Source organism: Zalophus californianus, chromosome 16 (assembly GCF_009762305.2).
Source record: "Zalophus californianus isolate mZalCal1 chromosome 16, mZalCal1.pri.v2, whole genome shotgun sequence".
Lineage (NCBI taxonomy): Eukaryota > Metazoa > Chordata > Mammalia > Carnivora > Otariidae > Zalophus > Zalophus californianus.
The window spans coordinates 20,576,588-20,596,896 of NC_045610.1; the positions used below are offsets into that span (position 1 = coordinate 20,576,588).

At 40.1% G+C, this 20,309-nt stretch overlaps 1 protein-coding gene across 3 annotated transcripts in view; it reads right to left on the bottom strand.

Annotated features, from left to right (window-relative positions):
- MYO1D (myosin ID) overlaps positions 1–20,309 on the bottom strand; it is a 350,526-nt gene that overhangs the window by 122,224 nt on the left and 207,993 nt on the right. For all 3 annotated transcript variants that reach the window (XM_027625032.2, XM_027625033.2, XM_027625031.2), the window contains one exon: positions 14,592–14,705. In XM_027625032.2, the coding sequence (XP_027480833.1) occupies positions 14,592–14,705 (114 nt within the window). The remainder of the gene's footprint in view (positions 1–14,591; positions 14,706–20,309) is intronic.

The following is a 20,309-nucleotide window of genomic DNA, read 5'->3' on the forward strand; positions in this document are numbered from 1 at the left end:
CAAGTATAGTACTGATGAAAATGGACTCTACCTTGTGCCCCAGAGCACTGACTTTTGACATTATAAATCAGTTTGCTTAGTAGTTTAACATAAGTGGTGGTCTCTGATGGGACAGAAGGCATTTACTTCTAAACACATGTCAGCAAAGCAATCAGTTGGGTAGCTCTGAAATTCTGACTTCTTCCTCTCTTATTAAAACAGAAAATTAGAGAACATGGCTAAATGTCACATTTCTTAGAAGTATTTTCAAGCCACGTGGCTCGTTTGAATCCAATAATAAAATCATTGAGTGCTAAAAAAAAATCATAAGGAGAGTGGAAAGACTGTTTCATTGCCTAAACCAGCAGAGCAAGAAAGGATCCTTGAAAAATTAAACTGAAACCTTAATATCTGTATCTTTTAAAAATTCTTCTTTAACAGAGACATCACTGTTTTCTAAGAACAGAGGTTTCCAAATATCTAGTATTACTAAGCAACTCTCTTTGTTGTAACAGGCAAAAATGTAAATGTTTGCACAAGATGTTCGAAATAATACAGATTCCGGGACCTGCTGAGAATTAATTAGGAAGGTAAATTTATTACCTACATAAATAAATAAACCTGAGTGCCACTCCATGTCTGACATTAAGGGGTTATATACTTTCCATTAAAGAAGACTAATAAATACAGTTTAGAGGCTCGAGGGAGGGGAGCAGGCTGGCGCACACCAGCTCAGGCGGTGCCAGACGTCAGCTGACCACCTTCATTGAGATTACCATGGAAACACCTTCTCCTGGGACACTGCCAGGAGGGGAGGGTGCTTTAGAAACGGTGATGAGGAGCAGAGCCCACAGCGATGGATTTCAGCAGGGCTCACCCCTGTACACATTACAAGGACAATCCATCTTCCAAATGAAATGACAGCTTTCTAGCGAGTCACCACCAGACAGAGTAATAAAGCATGAAGCCTGGAATAATTACAACCCATTTACCTCTACAAAACATTCACATCACTTCAGATCATTGTCTCTTTTCTCGCCCTTGCTTGCCTGTATTCTCCATAGAACGAAAGGAGGTATTTGTGTAATTAATTGGCTACTTCCTTGGCCATCAAGCCCACACCGATAAAAAGGGACTATATCAAACAGCATTAGTGGACAGATTCAAACATTCTTCAAACCAACCCACCGGGCAAAACTAACACAATTCACCAACCAAAGGGTAAGAGGCGTTCCAGCCTAGGTTGGGTTAAATGTTTCAGTTTATACAGTCTCACTTGAAACCAGTGAACAGATTTTATGTTTACGCAGATTAAACTTGATCTTGGCAACCAGCTCCCTGAGTGCTGGCTGGGGTGAGCCCATGTCCCTGTGAACGCACACGGCACAAGCTCATTGATTGAGGCGACTTGCCTCAGCCATGGGGTGCAATCTTTTCCAGCCAATTATAGTGATCTCTAGGATGGTTCTCAGAGTTGAAGAGGTTGTGATCAAAGTTCTGTATACAGTATTACTAATTAGATAGGTTACTTCTTGACTGTTCTCCATATCAAGCCAAGCAACCCCTAGTCTCCCAGCTTTGCAAAACATTCAAATTCGGACCCTCCTATCCCCTGTAAAAAACTTTAAGCTTTCTTGACCTTGGAAATGCTTTAATTCGATATTACAACTTACAAATACAGTGTAGACAGGGACTCAAGGGAGATGATGCTAATCTGACAGTAACATAGAATCCAGCTGGCTGAAACCCTATCCCAACTCTGTACTATTTATACAAAGAAAGCCACTCTGTGGCTAAGAAAGGAGTCACTTGCAACTTGAGTGTCTCATTCTCAGACTGCTGTTTATAATTACCTGACCATGCCATTTGTGAGAACAGTGTTTACTGAAACTCATCTCAAAACCTGTCATGATTTCCTATTTTTATATTTCCTACAAAGAGTGACTGAAATCATTGCTAAATGATAAGCCAGCTGAATAATTTTTGCTAATGGAAGAGAAAAAAGGTGCCAAATTTATATTTTAATTATATTTTGTTTAGGTTTGCATGAGGATCAGTCTTTGTCTCTTGAACACAAACCAATTAATGACAGAGAGCTGGGAGGTGATTCCTGTAGAGATTAGCTGGGACCCCAGAGTATGCTGAGCTATGTAGTTTAGGGTAACAGAAGAATACTTGATACTACTACATGTCTGTTAGAATGGCTAGAATTGAAACAAACTGATAGTAGCAAAAACTGGTGAAGATGAACTCTTATTCACTGCTGGTAGGAATGCAAAATGGTACAGCTACTTTGGGAGACAATTTGGCAGTTCATATAAAGCCAAACTTGATGTAGCAACTGCACGGGTAGGTATTTACCCAGATGATTTGAAAACTGAATAAATACAAAAACCCGCATGTGAATGTTTAGCAGCTTTATTCATAATGGCCTCAAACTGGAAGCAACGAAGATGTCCTTCAATAGGCAGATGGATAAACAAACTATGGCACATTCACACATTGGAATATTATTCAGCGATAAAAAGAAATGAGCCACAGAAAGACATGCAAGAGCCTCAGATACCTATTGCTAAGTTAAAGAAGCCAATCTGAAAAGGTTACAAAGTATATGATTCCAATTATGTGATATTCTAGAAAAGGCACAATTATAGAAACAGTAAAATGATCAGTGGTTGCCAGGGTTTGGGGGAGAGAGCTAACAGTTGTAGAAATAAATAAGAAATATCAAGCTTTCCCTCCCTGGCTGCCTGAAGACTGACTGCCATTATGCACAACACAGTAACTATCTGAACCAGGAAGTTCATGACCAACTGACGACTTTAGCAGAAACATCCTCCACCCCAGAAGGGCAACGTAGTACCTAAGACAGAAATTTGGGAAAAATTGGCCAAAACACACAAGACCACACCAGATGTCATCTTTGTATTTGGATTCAGAATGCATTTTGGTGTGGCAAGCCAATTGGCTTTGGCACAATTTATAATTCCTTGGATTACAGAAGGAAAATGAATCCAAACATAGACTTGCAAGACATCGCCTACATGAGAAGAAAAGGACCTCAGGAAAATAGCAAAAGGAACACGAGCACAGAATGAAGGCGGTCAGGGGGACTGCAAGGGCCAATGCTGGCGCTGGCACAAAGGAGTAAAAATTCTGTGGTGACTCTGGGGACCTGCAGGGACTATGTAGACTGTAGACTTTTCGAGAGAGGATTAATATGCTGTAAAAACTTAAAAAAAAAAAATCAAGAAAAAAGTATTGGAAGAATTTGGTTATGAAAATAGACTGGGAAAAGAAACTGAAAATAACAGGTATTGACAGAATGATGGGCAACATATCAATATGTAATTATTTGATGGTGATATTTATCTTTATTTTTATGCTAAATTCTAGTTGTTCACAGGAAAAACACAGGGTATCTATTCTAAAAGCAGTCAGAAATTTGGACCACAGTGGGGGAAACATAATAGTAGCTTGGCTGCAATGAAACATCCAAAGATGACCCACAAGGCAGAGTTGGCTGTACTTATGCCACTTTTGTTGAGATGCAAGGTATCATCTCAAGAATGTGGAAGCGTACTGTGCAAATAAAATTAACACCTCCTGATTTAACTGCTGGTTAACAGGAAATACAGGGACTAGGAGAATAAATTAAATGAACCGTGAGGAAACAGACAAATCCAGATGAGACCAGTTCTGGACTCTAAAAAGTCAATGTCATGCATACCATGTATGGGTGGGAATGTGGAGAAACCAGAACTCCCATGTGCTGGAGAGGATGTAAAATGGGGCAGCCATTTTGGAAAAGTTTGGTAGTTTCTTACAAAGTTAAACAAATGCCATATGATGGAACAATTCCCCTCCTAGATAGCCACCCAAGAGAAATAAAAGCATATACCCATATAAAGACTTACATGCAGATGCACCTAGCAGCCAAATGTCCATCCACTGGTGCATGGGGAAATGAAATACGGTCTATCCATGCAATGGAGTATGACTCAGCAGTGAGATGAACAAACCAATGACATAAGGCGCAACCTAGATGAACCTCAAAAACATACTGAGTGAAGGAAGTCACACACAAAACAATACATGCTGCATGATTCCGTGTATATCAAGTTTCTAGAAAAGGTAAAAGGATAGGCTGAAGTTGGGAGTGAGGATTTACTGTAAATGGGCACAAGAGAACTCTCTGAGGTGATGGAAATGTTCTAAAACTGGATTGTGTGATGTTTGCACAACTGCATAAATTTACTAAAAGTAACTGAACAGTACCTTACAATGGGTCAATTTTATGGTAAGTAAACGTATTAGCTTGCTAGGGCAGCCATACAGAGCCACACAGAACGGATGGCTTAAACAAGTTCTGGAGGCTAGAAGTCCAAGATCAAGGTGTGGAAGGGTGCAGTTCTTCTGAGGCCTCTCTCCTTGACCTGGGGATGGCTGTCTTCTCTCTCCATCCTCACGTAGTCTTGCCTTTTCTTATAAGGACACCCGTCATACCAGATTAGGGCCCACCCTAACACCTCATTGTAAACTAACTACTTCTTTGAAGACCCTATCTCCAAATACAGCCACATTCTGAGGTACTGGGCATTAGGACTTCAACCAATGAATTTTGGGGGAGCAACAATTCAGCCATTATATTAGCAAATAATAATTTTTTTTTTTTAAAGATTTTATTTATTTATTGGACAGAGAGAGAGAGACAGCGAGAGAGGGAACACAAACAGAGGGGAGTGGGAGAGGGAGAAGCAGGCTTCCCGCTGAGCAGGGAGCCCGATGCGGGGCTCGATCCCAGGACCCTGGGATCATGACCTGAGCCGAAGGCAGCTGCTTAACGGCTGAGCCACCCAGGTGCCCCAGCAAATAATAATTTAATAATGTTGTTTTAAAAAAGTCAACACCATGAAAAAAAGATGTGTGTGTGGTGGTACAGTTCTGGACTAAAAGAGATGTAACTCTAAAATATGAACCCAGGTAGTATTTTTAAAAATAGGTATAAAACATTCTTTGAACAACTGAAAATATTTGAGTATGTCCTGGATATCAGATGACATTATGGGTATGTTATTTTCTTAGATATGAAAATAGTATTGTGGTTATGAAGGAGAAAGTCCTTATTCTTAGGAGGATGCATACAGGATTATCTTAGTGGCAAAGCATCATCAAAGAGAGATAAAACAAATATAGCAAAAAATAAACACTCATTGAATCTAGGTGGAGGGCATTAGGGTATTATTCCCTGTACTATTCTTTCAACTTCTCTATATATTTGAAAAATTTTATAATGCAAAGTCAGAGGGATGGGATTAGCATTGAACTCTGAGGAGACAGGAAGTTCTCAAGACAAGAAAGACCCTCTACCGAAGATTTCCTTTATTCCTTTTCTTCCTTGCTAATTGAAGTAGAAAATGTATCCTTCTAAAAGCACATACCCAGCTATAGTTTTCTCTAAGTGAGAAATGGTTAGTGTTTCTACTGTTTCTGCTACATAAAATCTAGAAGAAAACACTAACATAGATTTTAGAATTTTTAAAGTTTGACATGGAAGAGGCAAAGACACATGGGTATAGCTCATGTAAAATAACAAATGACAAGATCTTTTTTTTTTTTTTTAAAGATTGTATTTATTTATTTGAGAGAGAGAGTGAGAGAGCACAAGCAGGGGGAGTGGCAGAGGGAGACGGAGGAGCAGGCTCCCTGTCGAGCAGGGAACCCGATGTGGGTCTCGACCCCAGGACCCTGGGATCATGACCTGAGCTGAAGGCAGATGCTTAAATGACTGAGCCACCCAGGCACCCCAAGATCTTTTTAAAACAGGATTAGCAAACAGGTGACCTGTGGGCCTACAGATGTGTTTTATTTGGCTTGCATGGCATTTAATCAGGAGACTTACATAAAATACAGACTTCAGCTTTTTCTAGGTGAATCCAAAGACTTGGCATACTGGACTCAGGCATGGCCACATGGACCATAGTGGAGTGGTGACTGCCCCATGACAGGGTATGGGCTTCATTAACTTCTGAACCCACCAGACCCCCAAAGGAATCTGACAGTTTGACAAAGAAAAGGAATAAATGTTAGGTTGTTGCTTCTGATGAGATCTGCTTTACCACCAGGCTCAGCTCTCTTTCCATTCATATGGATGTAGCTAGTGAGAACAATACACTGGGAGGAAGGTGAAATTGAAGGGAAAGGATCTGGATATGAATGAGTGGTGCTAGGCCAGTTTACCCACATGAGGAAACATGAACGAAGGGCTATAGCCTCACATACACACGAAAATCAATTCTAAGTGGACAGTGGATATCAGTGTGAAAGGTAAAGTAATGAAGTGTACAGAATATACCAGAAAAGAATACCTTCATGACCTTGGGAGAGGGAATGATTTCCTAAACAAAAACAAAACCGCATCAACCTCAAAGGAAAAAAGTGATAAGCTGAGCTATATTAACACAGAACATTTTGTTCCAAGACACCATTCAAAGAATGAAAAGTCAAGTCACAGAGTCAGAGTAAATATCTGCAACACCTTTAACTGCCAATGGGCACTTATGCAGAATATAGAAAGAACTAGAAATCAATTTTTAAAAGACAACTGAATAGAAAAATGGGCAAGAGATTTGAACAGGCATTTCACAAAAGGCATCTAAATGACCCCACACAAAGAGGTGCTAGACCTTCTTAGTAATAAGGCAATGCAAATAAAAAACACAATCCGTATCTATCAACAAATGAATGGATAAAGATGTGGCATGTATACATAATGGAATATTATTCAGCCACGAGAAAGAAGGAAATCCTGCCATTTGCAACAACTAGGATGGACCTTGAGGGCATCATACCCAATGGGAAAAAAAAAACAAAAATAAAGAAATACTATATGATCTCACCTACATGTGGAATCTAAAACAGCCGAACTCAGAAACAGAGTGGAGTGGTAAGTAGGGGAAATGGGAGATGTTGGACAAAAGGGCACAAACTTCCAGTTATAAGATGAATAAGTTCTAGGAAACTATTGTGCAGCAATGGTGATGATAGCTAATAATACTGTATTACATACTTGAAAGTTGCTAAGTGAGTAGATTTTAAATACTCTCGCCATGAAACAGAAATGGTAATTCTGTGATGTGATGGAGCTATTGGCTACTGCTATGGCGGTGATCATTTTGCAAAATATATCAAATCCACCCGTTGTATACTTCACATGTAAACAATGTTATATATCATTTATATCTCAAGAAAGCTGGGAAAAGCCCCTACAATGTGTAACTACCACGTACCTACCAAAATAGCGACCATTTAAAAGACCATCTGCAGCTGGTATTGGGGAGGACATGGGAGCACCTGGAACTGTCAGATGTTGTTGGTGGAGGTGTAAATCAGTGCAACTGCCTTGGAAACCTGGAATTATCTACGACAGTTTCCCTCCTGGGTATCTGTCCAGCGTAAATGTATGCATGTAACACTAACAGATGTGTATAAGAATAAAAAAAAAATCTCAAGCATCCATCAATGCATGAATGGATACACAAATTGTGGCATATTTTCACAAGGAAATACTACAGAACAATGAAGATGAGCAAGCTAGAGTTAGATGAAATAACGTGGAGAAATCTCACAAATATATAATGCTGAAAGAAGCCACACAAACAGGGATACGCAGAGTTTTACTTCATTTGAATGAAGTTCGAAATGAGCAAAATTATGTCTTTGAGAAGGAAGGGAGAGAGAGTGACTTGGAGGGAACATGAGGGCGGTCATGAGATCATGACCTATGGCCTCTATCTTGACTTTGGTGACGGTTACATGGGTGAATTCACTTTGTGATCACTAAGTTCTACCCTTAAGATTTGTGTACTTTTCTGCATGGAGGGTACACGTCACTAAAAAAGTTAAAATACTTGCCCAGATGTGAACGGCTGGTAGGGTATACACCACATGCCAAAGGATATCCCAAGGGTCTGCTAATCCAGTGATGTCAGATTTACTTAAATTACCCCAAGCCTCATAAAAAAGTTTGAAAATCTCTGTTCTCATGGGATGCTGTCACCAAAAATGGAGTAAAACAGCAAAGATATATTAAGTTCCAGTTCAGACACCCATTTTCAAAGAGAAACAGGACTGGGAGTGTTTTGTGTTTTGATGCAGGGTATTAATAATACTGTTCTGACCTGTTAGAAAGGTGGTAAGAGTGAGTAATGGGGCAATGGCAGAGAAGATTTCTAAGTCATAAAGTGAAAAATGGTTATCCTTGTTTTTTCTTTTAGGTTTTAATTTTAGTTCTCTTTAACTGTTGTTTTTAATTCTTTTTTTAAATGGAGGGTTCTAGAGGGGAGGGGGTGGGGAATGGGTTAGCCTGGTGATGGGTATGAAAGAGGGCACGTTCTGTGTGGAGCACTGGGTGTTATGCACAATGAATCATGGAACACTACATCAAGAACTAATGATGTAATGTATGGTGATTAACATAACAATAAAAATTATTAAAAAAAAGAAATAAAAACAAACTGAGGGTTCTAGAGGGGAGGGGGTGGGGGATGGGTTAGCCTGGTGATGGGTATTAAAGAGGGCACGTTCTGCGTGGAGCACTGGGTGTTATGCGCAAACAATGAATCATGAAAAACTAATGATGTAATGTATGGTGATCAACATAATAAAAAAAAAGAAAAAAAAAGCAAAGCCAAAAAAAAAAAAAGATTAATTTATTTTAAAGAGAGCGTGTGCCCACAAGAGAGCAAGTCAGGGGATGGGCAGGGGGAAGGGAGTGGGAGAAGCAGACTCCACACTGAGCGTGGAGCCCTCTGTGGGGGCTTGATCTCACAACCCTGAGGGTCATGACCTGAGCCAAATCAAGAGTTGGATGCTCAACCGACTGAGCCACCCAGGTGCCCCTCTGAATGCTGTTTTAAATTCTGCAACATGTTTTGTTTTTAAGTTAACAGAAACTGATCAGAAACAACACAACAGATAAAGATCTGATAATTCTTATCTTTAAAAAATAATTTAGGGATACGGCCGTGCAGTAGAATGTTGACTGCAGGGAAACAGCTTCCTGAGGTGTTGAAGACGTTAAAATATATATGAAACAGATTGTCTCACGAGCAGTCAATGAACTTAATGCCTGTGGACTTCCCTCTGTCCTACAGAAAACACATACGCACGTATCATACATTACCACATACACGATAATTTGAAAATATACCACTCAACCACCCACGGCTTAAAGAGGAACTCACGATGGAAATGACAAAATAATTAGAACTGAACAAGGACAGTACTGCATATTACAACCTGTGAAGGTCAGCTCAAGCCATTTCTAAACACAAATTTATGGTCTTTGATGCATTTTTAAAAAGTAAAATTTAAAAATGAGAGCAGCTAATCCCTCAGCTCAAAAAGCTAGAAAAAGACCCAACAGAGTAAATCTAGAGACTGGAGAAGGAAAACAAGAGCAGAGGTCAATGAAAAGGTAATGAAATCAATACAATAGGTTTCTAGCAAAACTGACCTTGGAGAAAATGCGAAGCAGCACATCTGATCAATATGAGGAACACGGAGGGTCTGTAAGGGAGGTAGAGTTTAGAGCTTTCCATCCCGGGCCATCCCCGAGGTTCCTGGCTTCCCTGAAATCAGGTGCCCACCCTGGTTTAGTTAGTGGCTTCTTCTCCCCCGAGGAACAGCGGAGGGCTGCCTCTCCGAGCACAAGGGAGCGGGGCGTACTCTTCTTTAGATGGAGGAGAAAGCAAATGTGACTGTGTATGTTCCACACGCTGTACGGAGATGGTTCGTGTATCACCATGTGTCCAAATCTCCCCGGGGCTTCAGTGATCCCCTGCCTCGTTGACTTCACCTTGCTCTTTGGCTTACCCTCCCTCCTCCATCCTCCTTCACAGATAGCCTTCTTCCTCCCCCTTTTTTAGATTTTATTTTTAAAAAGATTTTATTTATTTGAGGAGAGAGTGCAGAGCAAGAGGGCATGAGTGGGGACGGGTAGGGGCAGAGGCAGAGGGAAAAGCAGGCTCCCTGCTAAGCGGGGAGCCCGATGTGCGACTCGATCCCAGGACCCTGGGATCATGACCTGAGCCGAAGGCAGATGCTCCACCGACTGAGCCACCCGGGCGCCCCTTTCCTCCCCCTTTACTGAGGTATATATAACATGCATTCAGTAGAGCACACAAATCTCAAGGAAACTGCCTGATGAACATATGTATATACAAGTGTAACTACTACCAGCTCAAGCTACGGAGCTGGTCATTTCCAGCTCCCAGAAGGCTCCTTTCCTCCCTGCTCATGTCTCTGTGTCTTAGCTGTTCCTTGTGCCCCAAATACTTTTCCTCCAAGTAAACATATGGCTCATTCCTTAGGTCCTTCAAGTCTCTGCTTAAATGTCAAATTTTCAGTGAGGCCTGATCACCCTGTTTGAAATTACAACACCTCTCACATCCTCTATCTTCCTTCCTTATTGTTTCTTCCCTTAACCCCTCCTAATGGATTATATGATGTGCATGTGTGTATATACACACATATATACATAAACGTAAAGTCCGCTGCTCCCCACTGAAGTTCCATAAGGGCAGAAATTTTGACTATTTTAACGCTTCTGTGCCACAATACCTGTATGTCTGGCACATAATGAGTCCTCAGTAATCACTTACTGAATAAAGAGTTTAGTTACTGAGACTGTAAAGGTTGTAACGAGACAATCTGGTTATAGCTGTCTAAAACCCCAAATGAAGGTAATTCCTGCACCGCTGTTCTAACTCAGGTGTAACTCCCCATTATGCGAGTCTCCTGAAGTCTCTGTTCATCACACCTCAAGACCTAGCAGAAAGAAACGAGCACAAGGATGCTGCCAGAAACCACTCTCAGATGGGATGTGCCCCTGCTTGCAGCCCGTCAACAAGACAAGGAAGAGCCCCAGTCTGTAGGGAGGAAGCAATCACTTACCCTATCACAGCTGAGCCCCTGGAGGCTGGCAGATGTGCCCATCAGAGTTAAGTGCCTGGGGGCACTTAGGTGCTCCTGCTTTATACAAGTTCAATGGGTTGGGAGGTGTAAAGGTAGTAAATTGGTTGAGTACTTTTTATGGTGCATTAGGAAAACAACAAATATTGGTCCCATGTTGCTGGCTGGAAGCAGGTAAGGAAACATATTCTGTCAAAAAGCACTGGTGAAGACCAGGTTTAGAAGCTGATTAGACACACAGCCAAACGACAGCATTGCCGAAACTCTCACCCATGATGAGCATCCATGAGCACGATTTAGGCCCTGTTTGACAAAGACTAGCATCCTGGAGATTGGAACAGGAGTCGGTGGGAAGAGTCCAAGGACCCAAGGATGCCTGGTGAAGCTGACCTATTTGAAGCACTTCTCTCCTGATGTCCCACCCCAGCGTGATCTGTGACCAAGGTCCAAAGATGACTTGGGCCTAAGGACAGTAGTCAAAGATTGTAGCAGTGAGATCAATCATGCCCCAAAAGATTTGTAGTAATTATCCATGTTATACTAGGAAAAGTCAGGGAAGAGGGTACACAGATGAACAAGAGCTTGAGAAGGAAATGTGGTACCAATGTGGGTCATGCAGAATTGGTTGCTATGGTGAGGACTCTGCTGGAGACTGTGTTGGATACATTACTGCAGGATGACACTCCAGTGGTTTCCTGGGTTGGCCCATGTAGACCCCAGCCTTGCGCTAGCCTGTGCTGTCTGGCAAGGATGCTGACTGTTAGGAAGAAGACACCCAGAGAGAAGTAGAGCCCCAGGAAATGGCAGGGACGCAGACTCTCTAAGCACTCGCGTTGCTGCGGGGGGTTCCAGGATAACAGAGTCCCGGAGAGCAGCCTTAAATGCTGAATGGTAGCCTTTCCCGGGTCTTCATGAGATTCTTCTCCCTTACTACCATGTGTATCCTCGTTAAAAACAAAACATTACTCAAGAGAGTGTATGGTCACAATCTGTTCCTTGGAGCCAGAAAAGCTTAAGTGAGACAGGAAAGGAGCCTGTGCAGAAGGAGGAGTGTGGGACCCTCAGCTGTCTGTTCTTACCAACTACTCTTACTTCTGGAAACTTTCCAACTTGATTCCGAAACACAACGTTCCTATAGTTCTTTTCTTTCCTAGAATAATTCATAACCTATGGAACTGAAGGGAAGCCACAGCTCATTCAGCACATGAAAGAGAGGAGCAAATGGAGGCCCATTGAGAGATTTCCTTCTTACTCCATTTCCTTCAGTGATTCTTTCCTCACCATTAACAGGGAAAGTTCTTGAATCATCTGCCCCCTTTCTCTCTTTAGACTCATAATTTTAGCCTCCAATTATACATGGATCCGCTTTTAAATTTTTATCTTAAGTGCTGAATTCCTTCCCCCTCTATAATATTAGACTTCCAATTTATCTGTGGATTGTATACTTCCAAGTTTCACTGGTGCCTGAAAAAACTCAACATGGTTAAAACCGACATCATCTCCTTTCTCCCTTCCCACTTTCTGCATTACTCTTATTAGCATTATCATTTTTTTAAAAAAGTTCCTTGTCTTAAACTATTTTTTAATTTCAAAATAGTCTGATCATGCAAACAGTATAAAGAATAAAATACCAAAGACTCATGTTTTCATTATCAATACTTAATATTTTGCCATATTTGTTTCAGACTCAAAAACCATTTTATAGATATGGTTGGAAGTCCCCTATCCCATTCAACCTGGTCTCTCCTAAGAGGCAGCCACTCCTCCAAGGTTGGTTCCTGTCAAAAGCAGACCCCGAGATAAAGGCTGATAAACACACAGAAGTGATTTGGGAGGTGCAGGGACACTGGAAAGGGTGTGGGGAGGTGGTACGGGGATGGGAAGACGGCCAATGGGGCCAGTGTTAAATCAGCTACCACCTGTGGGTAGGCTGCAGGCAAAGTGAGTTCTCGCAGCCTAAGGGCAGCCTTTGGACAAGGATGTTGGCTGATGGAAGTTAGGCTGGTGTGCACAGAAATGATAAGGGAATACAGGGGGACATGGGCAGAGTACTGATAGCATCCATGATAGTGTGTACCCATTCTATTGAAATTGTTTACCTTTACTGAGATTATTAAACATCATTAATTTTTATATTAGATGATATTATTGATACATTGACAACCATGCTACTGATGAAGGGGAACAGTGACTATAAATGCACACCAGTCAACATGAAAAAGGATGGTAGTTTGGGAAAATAACTTCAGTTCAAAGAGTTGTTTAGCTATTTATTGAATTTGTATCAAGTGCTTTGATTGATCTCCCCTTTGACAGAAGGTAAAGAAATAAAACACATTCCGCAATTTATTTTTTATTTGGTTCCACACTTCATTTGACTTTGACAAAACCTGATTTTCTCCTGTATCTTCCTTCAACTCCTACTTTAAGATTGCAGTTATTAGGCTTAAATGATGATTGATATGTGAGATTACAAGCATTTGCTAAGAAGACTATATACAATCAAGAATGTCTTAGAATATAATTTTCTTCTTAGCTGCAATCCATTAGCCTTTCTATTGAAAGAGAGAAGGATGCATGTGTGTGTACAGGGCGGGGGGGTGTAATGGAGACAAATTGCAACCCCATAATCAACCCTGCAGTGATATTCTAAATCATTTAGCAAAGCCAGGAATAGTTTGCCTTCTTTGTACCTCACAATCAACAGAACTCCTGATTTAACAATACAGAACTATAAAACATTATGTTTCCTGTTCCCTTTTGCAGAGACCAAAAGGATTTAAAATAATCTTTAAATGATACTCCTCATAAATTCTACTATTGGACAAATAGACCTCCTTCCTTAGGAACTAGCATACAGAAAAATCACCTGACACTCAAAAAGATCTTGTAGTCAGAAGGATCTTTCTCAAGAATCAGAACAGTCACTTATAAAGCAGACCACATATAGCAGGAGAAAAATAAAAAAAAAAATCATATTGAGATTCAAGGAGATAACCACCAAATTTCATATTTCAAATGAGAAATGATTATAGAACTTGAAAACCCCATGGAGGACAACTGAGTAGGTTTAGATCAGAAGCAAAATATACTGGTGAAACGAACTTCTGGAAACAGCATAAATTTTACATCTGAAAGAAAGGTAATGTTTTCATGAAGTAATTCTCTACTGTTTTTCTCCTAATTCCACTTCCCTATAAAAATGAACCTCTTGAAAACAAGAAAATACATTATGTGCCACAACATTTAAGCAGTAAGTAGGATTAAGAATAGAGAAAGGTCATGCAGAATACAGAGTCCTTATGCTTGTTTTTTAAAATGTCTTCATTAATCTATTGGAAACTTTGGATCCTTTTTCTTCTTTTTTTTTTTTAAGTACTCTCCATACCCAACGTGTGGCCTGAACTCATGATCCCAAGATCAAGGGTTGCATGCTCTACCGACTAAGCCAGCCAGGTGTGCCTGGATCCTTCTTATAGAAAATAGTACATTTGTACAAAACATAAGATTGGCATAAAATTTCAGGAATTCATGGGCTCCCTAAAGCCCAAAAGGTTGTAGTGATCAGTCTATTGACCCACAGTGGTCCAAGAACACCAGGTTAAGACTCCTTTATTCAGAAAGCAGAGAACACTTACATTGTATAGAGGAATAGTCTTCATCACCTTGTACTGTTTAGTGGGATCCATCTTATACAGGTGACGATCGGTGACAAAAATCGCTCGGTCTTCCACCTTACTAAATCGATTCACCTATAAGAAAACAAACCAATAAGCCATCATAGCTCATCAAGAATGAAATCAAATTATCCACCAGGAAATTATCTAATTAGGGGCAGAGGTGGCTAGTTGTGGAGACACATTCTTTAATAGATATATACCATTCTACAGGAGGAACAGAGATCTAAAAGGACTTGCAGTTTCCAGATTTGTAGAATTTTACAATTTAAACTTCACAATTTTATAATTTAACAGGAAAAACAAGAAAAACACATAAGAATTAAAGGACTAAAAACACTGACCCAGACACTATAAAGAAAATAAAAAGACAACCCAGAGACTAAGGAGCAAATGTCTTGCAAATCACATTTCTGATAAGGGACTTGTATCTCTAAAAGAATAGAATATGTATTTTACCTAGAATATATAACTCAATAATAAAAAGACAAAAAAATGAGTAAAGAATTTGAATAGACAGTTCTCCAGAGAGAACTATACAAATAGCCAATAAGCACATGAAAAGATGCTTGACACTATTAGCCACCAGGGAAATGTAAGTCAGAACCACAGTGAGATACCACTTCACACTCACCAGAATGACAATAATAAAAAAGACAGAAAATAACAAATGTTGGCCAGGATGTGGAGAAAATGGAACCCTCATCACTAATGGTGGGAATATAAAATGATGCAGTCACTTTGGAAAATAGTCTGGCAGGTCCTCAAGTGGTTAAATACAGAATTACCATATGACCCAGAAATTCCACTCATAGGTATATACACAAGGAACTGAAGACAGATCCACACAAAAACTTGGGCATGAATGTGCACAGCAGCATTAATCATGATAGGAACAACCTAAATGTCCATCAACTGATGAATGTTTAAATAAAATATGATATATCCAGACAGTGGAATATAATTTGTCAACAAGAAGAAATAAATATTGATACATGCCATAACATGGATGAACCTTAAAAACATGATTCTAAGTCAGTCAGTCCCAGAGGACCACATTGCAAGAGTTCATTTACATGTAACATCCAGAATAAGCAAATCTGTAGAAACAGAAAGTAGGTTATTGGTTGCCTAGGGCTGGGGGAGATGGAAATTTTGGAAGGATGACAGCTAAGGGGCGGGGGATTCCTTTTTGAAAATTGATTGTGGTAATGGATCTACAACTCTGTGAATACACTAAAAGCCAATGAATTGTGTACCTGAAAATGGTGAATGGTACGGTATGTGATTATATCTCAATAAAACTGTAAAAAATGTAAGCTCTATTTGAAATGACTCATTCTGCCCCTTTCCTAACGCAATGGGTAGGTGTATTTCAGACCAAATTCCCTAAAGTATATTGAGTATGTCATTAAATCTACATGTTCAGGGGCGCCTGGGTGGCTCAGTTGGTTAAGCTTCTGCCTTCGGCTCAGGTCATGATCCCGGGGTCCTGGAATCGAGTCCCACATTGGGCTCCCTGCTCAGCGGGGAGTCTGCTTCTCCCTCTGCCCCTCTCCCACCTTGTTTGGGCACGCTCTCTTTCTCTCTCTGGCAAAAATAAACAAAATCTTAAAAAAACCCTACATGTTCAAGAATGTACAGTGCCTATGAATTATGGCACGAATGCCTCATAATTACTACTGTCCAAAACGAGTGGGCCACATGGAAAAGCAGTAATATCCCCCTCCCCCATAGAAAGGATATGAGCAGAAGCTAGGTGGACCCCTGATGTGGGTGTGGTTCCTGCTTTGAGTACAAAGACTAGAGGTTTCCAAGGTCCTCTACTGCTCAGATTCTAGGATTCCTTTATTTGACTTTCAAGAGTTTTTCTATCTCCCAATATTCTCCTTTTCATTTATTTTTTTATTTTTTATTTTTTATTTTTTTTAGTAATCTCTACACCCCACATGGGGCTCGAACTCACAACCCCAAGATTGAGTTCCATGCTCTACCGACTGAGCCAACCAGGCAACCCACTATTCTCCTTTTTAAACTTTATTTCTTTAAAGGCTCTGCTCCTGACAGGTTTCCTCATGTTATGCTCTCTCTTAAATGTGTATGATTTTCCACTCTCCTTTTTACCTCTCTGTATTTAAAGATATTGCTCAAATTCTCATTCCATTATAAGACTGCTAAAATTTCTAAAGTAAAAAAACAATCACCCTTTCCTCTAACCTTCTATTACACAGTTATAGAGTGAATATATAGGATACATATAGAGTTAAGAACGAAATGAAAAATTAACATCGCAACCAAAGGGCACAGGGTTTTTCTTCTAAAGCATGACAATCAAGAATATGACGAGCTGTTGTCTAAGCACTTTTGCTAACATAAAATGCTGGATCCTCTCCCAAACTTTTTTTTTTTTTTTGGAAAGAAAGGGCAGGTTTGCTGATGTTTATAAATTCCAGACAATAAAGTTAAATCTATCCTTATCACCTTCTCATTGTGAAATTCAGTTAGTATCTACACTTCTCTACTAAAAGGGCAAAAGTTTTCATTTAATTGTAAAGTTTTAGTAATTTCAAGGACACTTGTAATTTTTGGACCATGGATACTTGTTATGAATATACTCGATAAAACAGTTGTGTAGAACACTGCATTTTTTAACTTGTAGCTGAAGCTGTGTTTGGCACAGGATGTTGATTCTACTTATGAATCTTGTGAAAATCTACTATAACCTCACGAATGTAGATCCAAGTAACTCAGCCACTATAAAAGATTATACAGATTATCTGAATATTGGAAGTATATAAGAAAAGCTGTTGCCCTTGTAAAATAGCTACAAATAGGTTACCAAATTAGTGACAAATAAAACTTATGAATTTACTTGAAAACGAAGTAAAAATCTCATATTCAACTGTATGATTTTTTTTTAAATGAAGATCAAGAAATTGCAAAACTATTTTATGGTAAAGGCTGTCAGAAGAGTGGTTGCCCTTGGTAGTGGGAGGGCTTGGCCGGGAAGGGGCATGAAGGAGCTTTTCAGGGTGATGGAAATGTTCTATATCTGGATAGCGTTGTGATTTACATGAGTGTACACACTCATCAAAACTCACTGAACTCTATACTTCAGATCCGTGCATCTACTTGTATAAAAATTATACCTCAATACAACTACATAAACAAAACATTGTAACTTCTCAAATATCCAGGACAGATTCATATTTATTGCCTTCTTATTTCACAGACAGTAATTCTGTCTTCCAGCCAGACTGGAAGTTCCTTGAGGGTCATTATCATCTGACGGCCTTTTTCTTATACCTCACAGCACCCAGTACAGAAGTGGGCGGCCTATAGCATTTAATCTACCCTTGCTGACCGGTTGGTTTTGAGAGCCCTTTTAATCCGACAGGATAATTTCAAGAGGTGCTCTTCCCCACGAATCAATCAGTGTTGATGACTAGAAAACATGGAAGCACACTGGGAAGGCCGCATAATGTGTGAAAAAAAATGTCCCAAGTGGCAAATGATAGCACTTTTGCTCAATAGCTTAAGTCCCCATTGCCCGGTGTGGTCTTGGAAAACCTCCACTTCTTCACTGAAGAAAGAGGAAGTGGGGACTCTTGCTTTTTTTTTTTTTTCTGAGGCTGGAAGACTATCAGGAAGCCATCTCTTCAAGAAAAAGCTCCCTAACATAGTAGGCACTACAAAAGCATATGGATTGTGGGGCGCCTGGGTGGCTCAGTCGGTTAAGCGTCTGCCTTCAGCTCAGGTCATGATCCCGGGGTCCTGGGATCGAGTCCCACATCAGGCTCCCTGCTCAGCAGGGAGCCTGCGTCTCACTCTGTCCCCCTCCCTGCTTGTGCTCTCTCTCTCTCAAATAAATAAAATCTAAAAAATAAAAATAAAAGCACATGGATTGCTCATCTGGAACTATTTATTCTTCTGGTTGGACTTGTTGAGATTTATTTCCACATTTTCTTTTATCCCATAAAGAGTCTTTTCCATGAGTTAATTTTTCCCTCAGAGTCTACATTACTGGAGGGCAAGCCCTTTGCCAACAGCCATCACTACAATACTCTGTAGACAGAATGCTGACGGGCCAGAGGAACTATCCTGAGTGGATCTAGGAGGAACCTTTGTGTCTGTACTTGCAACCCTGTATTACTTGGTCACACTACCCTTATAAAACCTTGAGATTCACACTTTCATTGAGAAAAGGGGTCTTTCTATAGTCAGACATCTAAAAATGGTATTGAATTTATTTTTTCCTATATTTTTAAATCCAGCACATCGCTCCAATTAGAAAAAAGTCATCCTGGTAAGCATCTCCTTAAATTAAATAATTTGATAATTTTTTTCAAAATTGCAATGTGCATTTTCAAGTACTATATAATGTATTGATATAATATTATATCAGCTGCTGCTGATATTCAAAGGAATGATATGAAGCCCTTGGTTATAATAAGAATCTGAGACTAGTAGATGGGGTTGAGCTCGGTAAGAAACTAACACGTGAAAATAATTTCATATAAAGATAAAGAAAATAAATCTAGATAATGGGATTGGGAGAAAATATACGTGTGATTCTGTAGAGTGCTACTTTATGAGAGTCAGAGAATGCCCAATTTGCAGGTAAATCTTCCCCTAACAGGGGGAATTAACCACAGGACATTTTATAAATAAGGAATTAATTACAAGCTAATTGGGATGTTTCAATCTTAGATTTGGGCAATATTTAAATCAAAACTGAGCACAAGGGGTGCCTGGGTGGCTCAGTCATTAAGCGTCTGCCTTCGGCTCAGGTCATGATCCCGGGGTCCTGGAACTGAGCCCTGCATCGGGCTCCCTGCTCTGCGGGGAAGCCTGCTTCTCCCCCTCCCACTCCCCCTGCTTGTGTTCCTGCTCTTGCTGTGTCTCTCTGTCAAATAAATAAAATCTTAAAAAAAAATAATTAAAAAAAACAGCACAAAATAATTTCTGAACTCTAAAGTCATATTTCTCAGTGACTAGAAGGAAAAGCAAAGCAAAACAACAAAGAGCACTCAAAAACCCCTCCCCTAAGTGAAATAGAAGGTGCACCTGTGATAACATATACCCATCCCCCGCTCCCCAGATCCTATTTTCAAGATGCAAACAAAGAAGTTAGAGACTAATTTGAACACACTGTTACCGCTGGTAGGATACACAGCTAACTAAATTAGGATTGGTAAGACAGGACACAGCAGGGTACACTGCTGTAGGTAGGAGAGCAAACTAAAGTTTAGGTTTTCAACTGTCTTCTCCCTTCTGCCTCATAGCTTTAGAGATCCGTCAATTTGCCAAACACTGCTTTTGTAACCAAAGCATGTTTTTCAGTCTTCAACTTGACAAAAATGGTCTCTGTAATTAAGAGTAGAGTCTATGTGGTAAACTAATGACTACTCTTGGTAGTAATTATTTACCTCACATAGCAATGATTTTTGCCATAAAAGGGATTTGGCCCTTGTCAGAAGGCTTGAAACAAGGTGACTCTAGAGCTCCCACTTCAGCTTTTTTCTAAGTTGTTCTGCACAACACCAGCCTCATGTGATGCTTTGTGAAAGAAAGGGTTCTAAGTCAGGTTGGTTGGAGGAACCCTGCAAACCACGGCCTCCCCTAGGATATTTGTAACCCATGAATATATTAAAGGCTCTGAGAATTCTGCACTTAAAG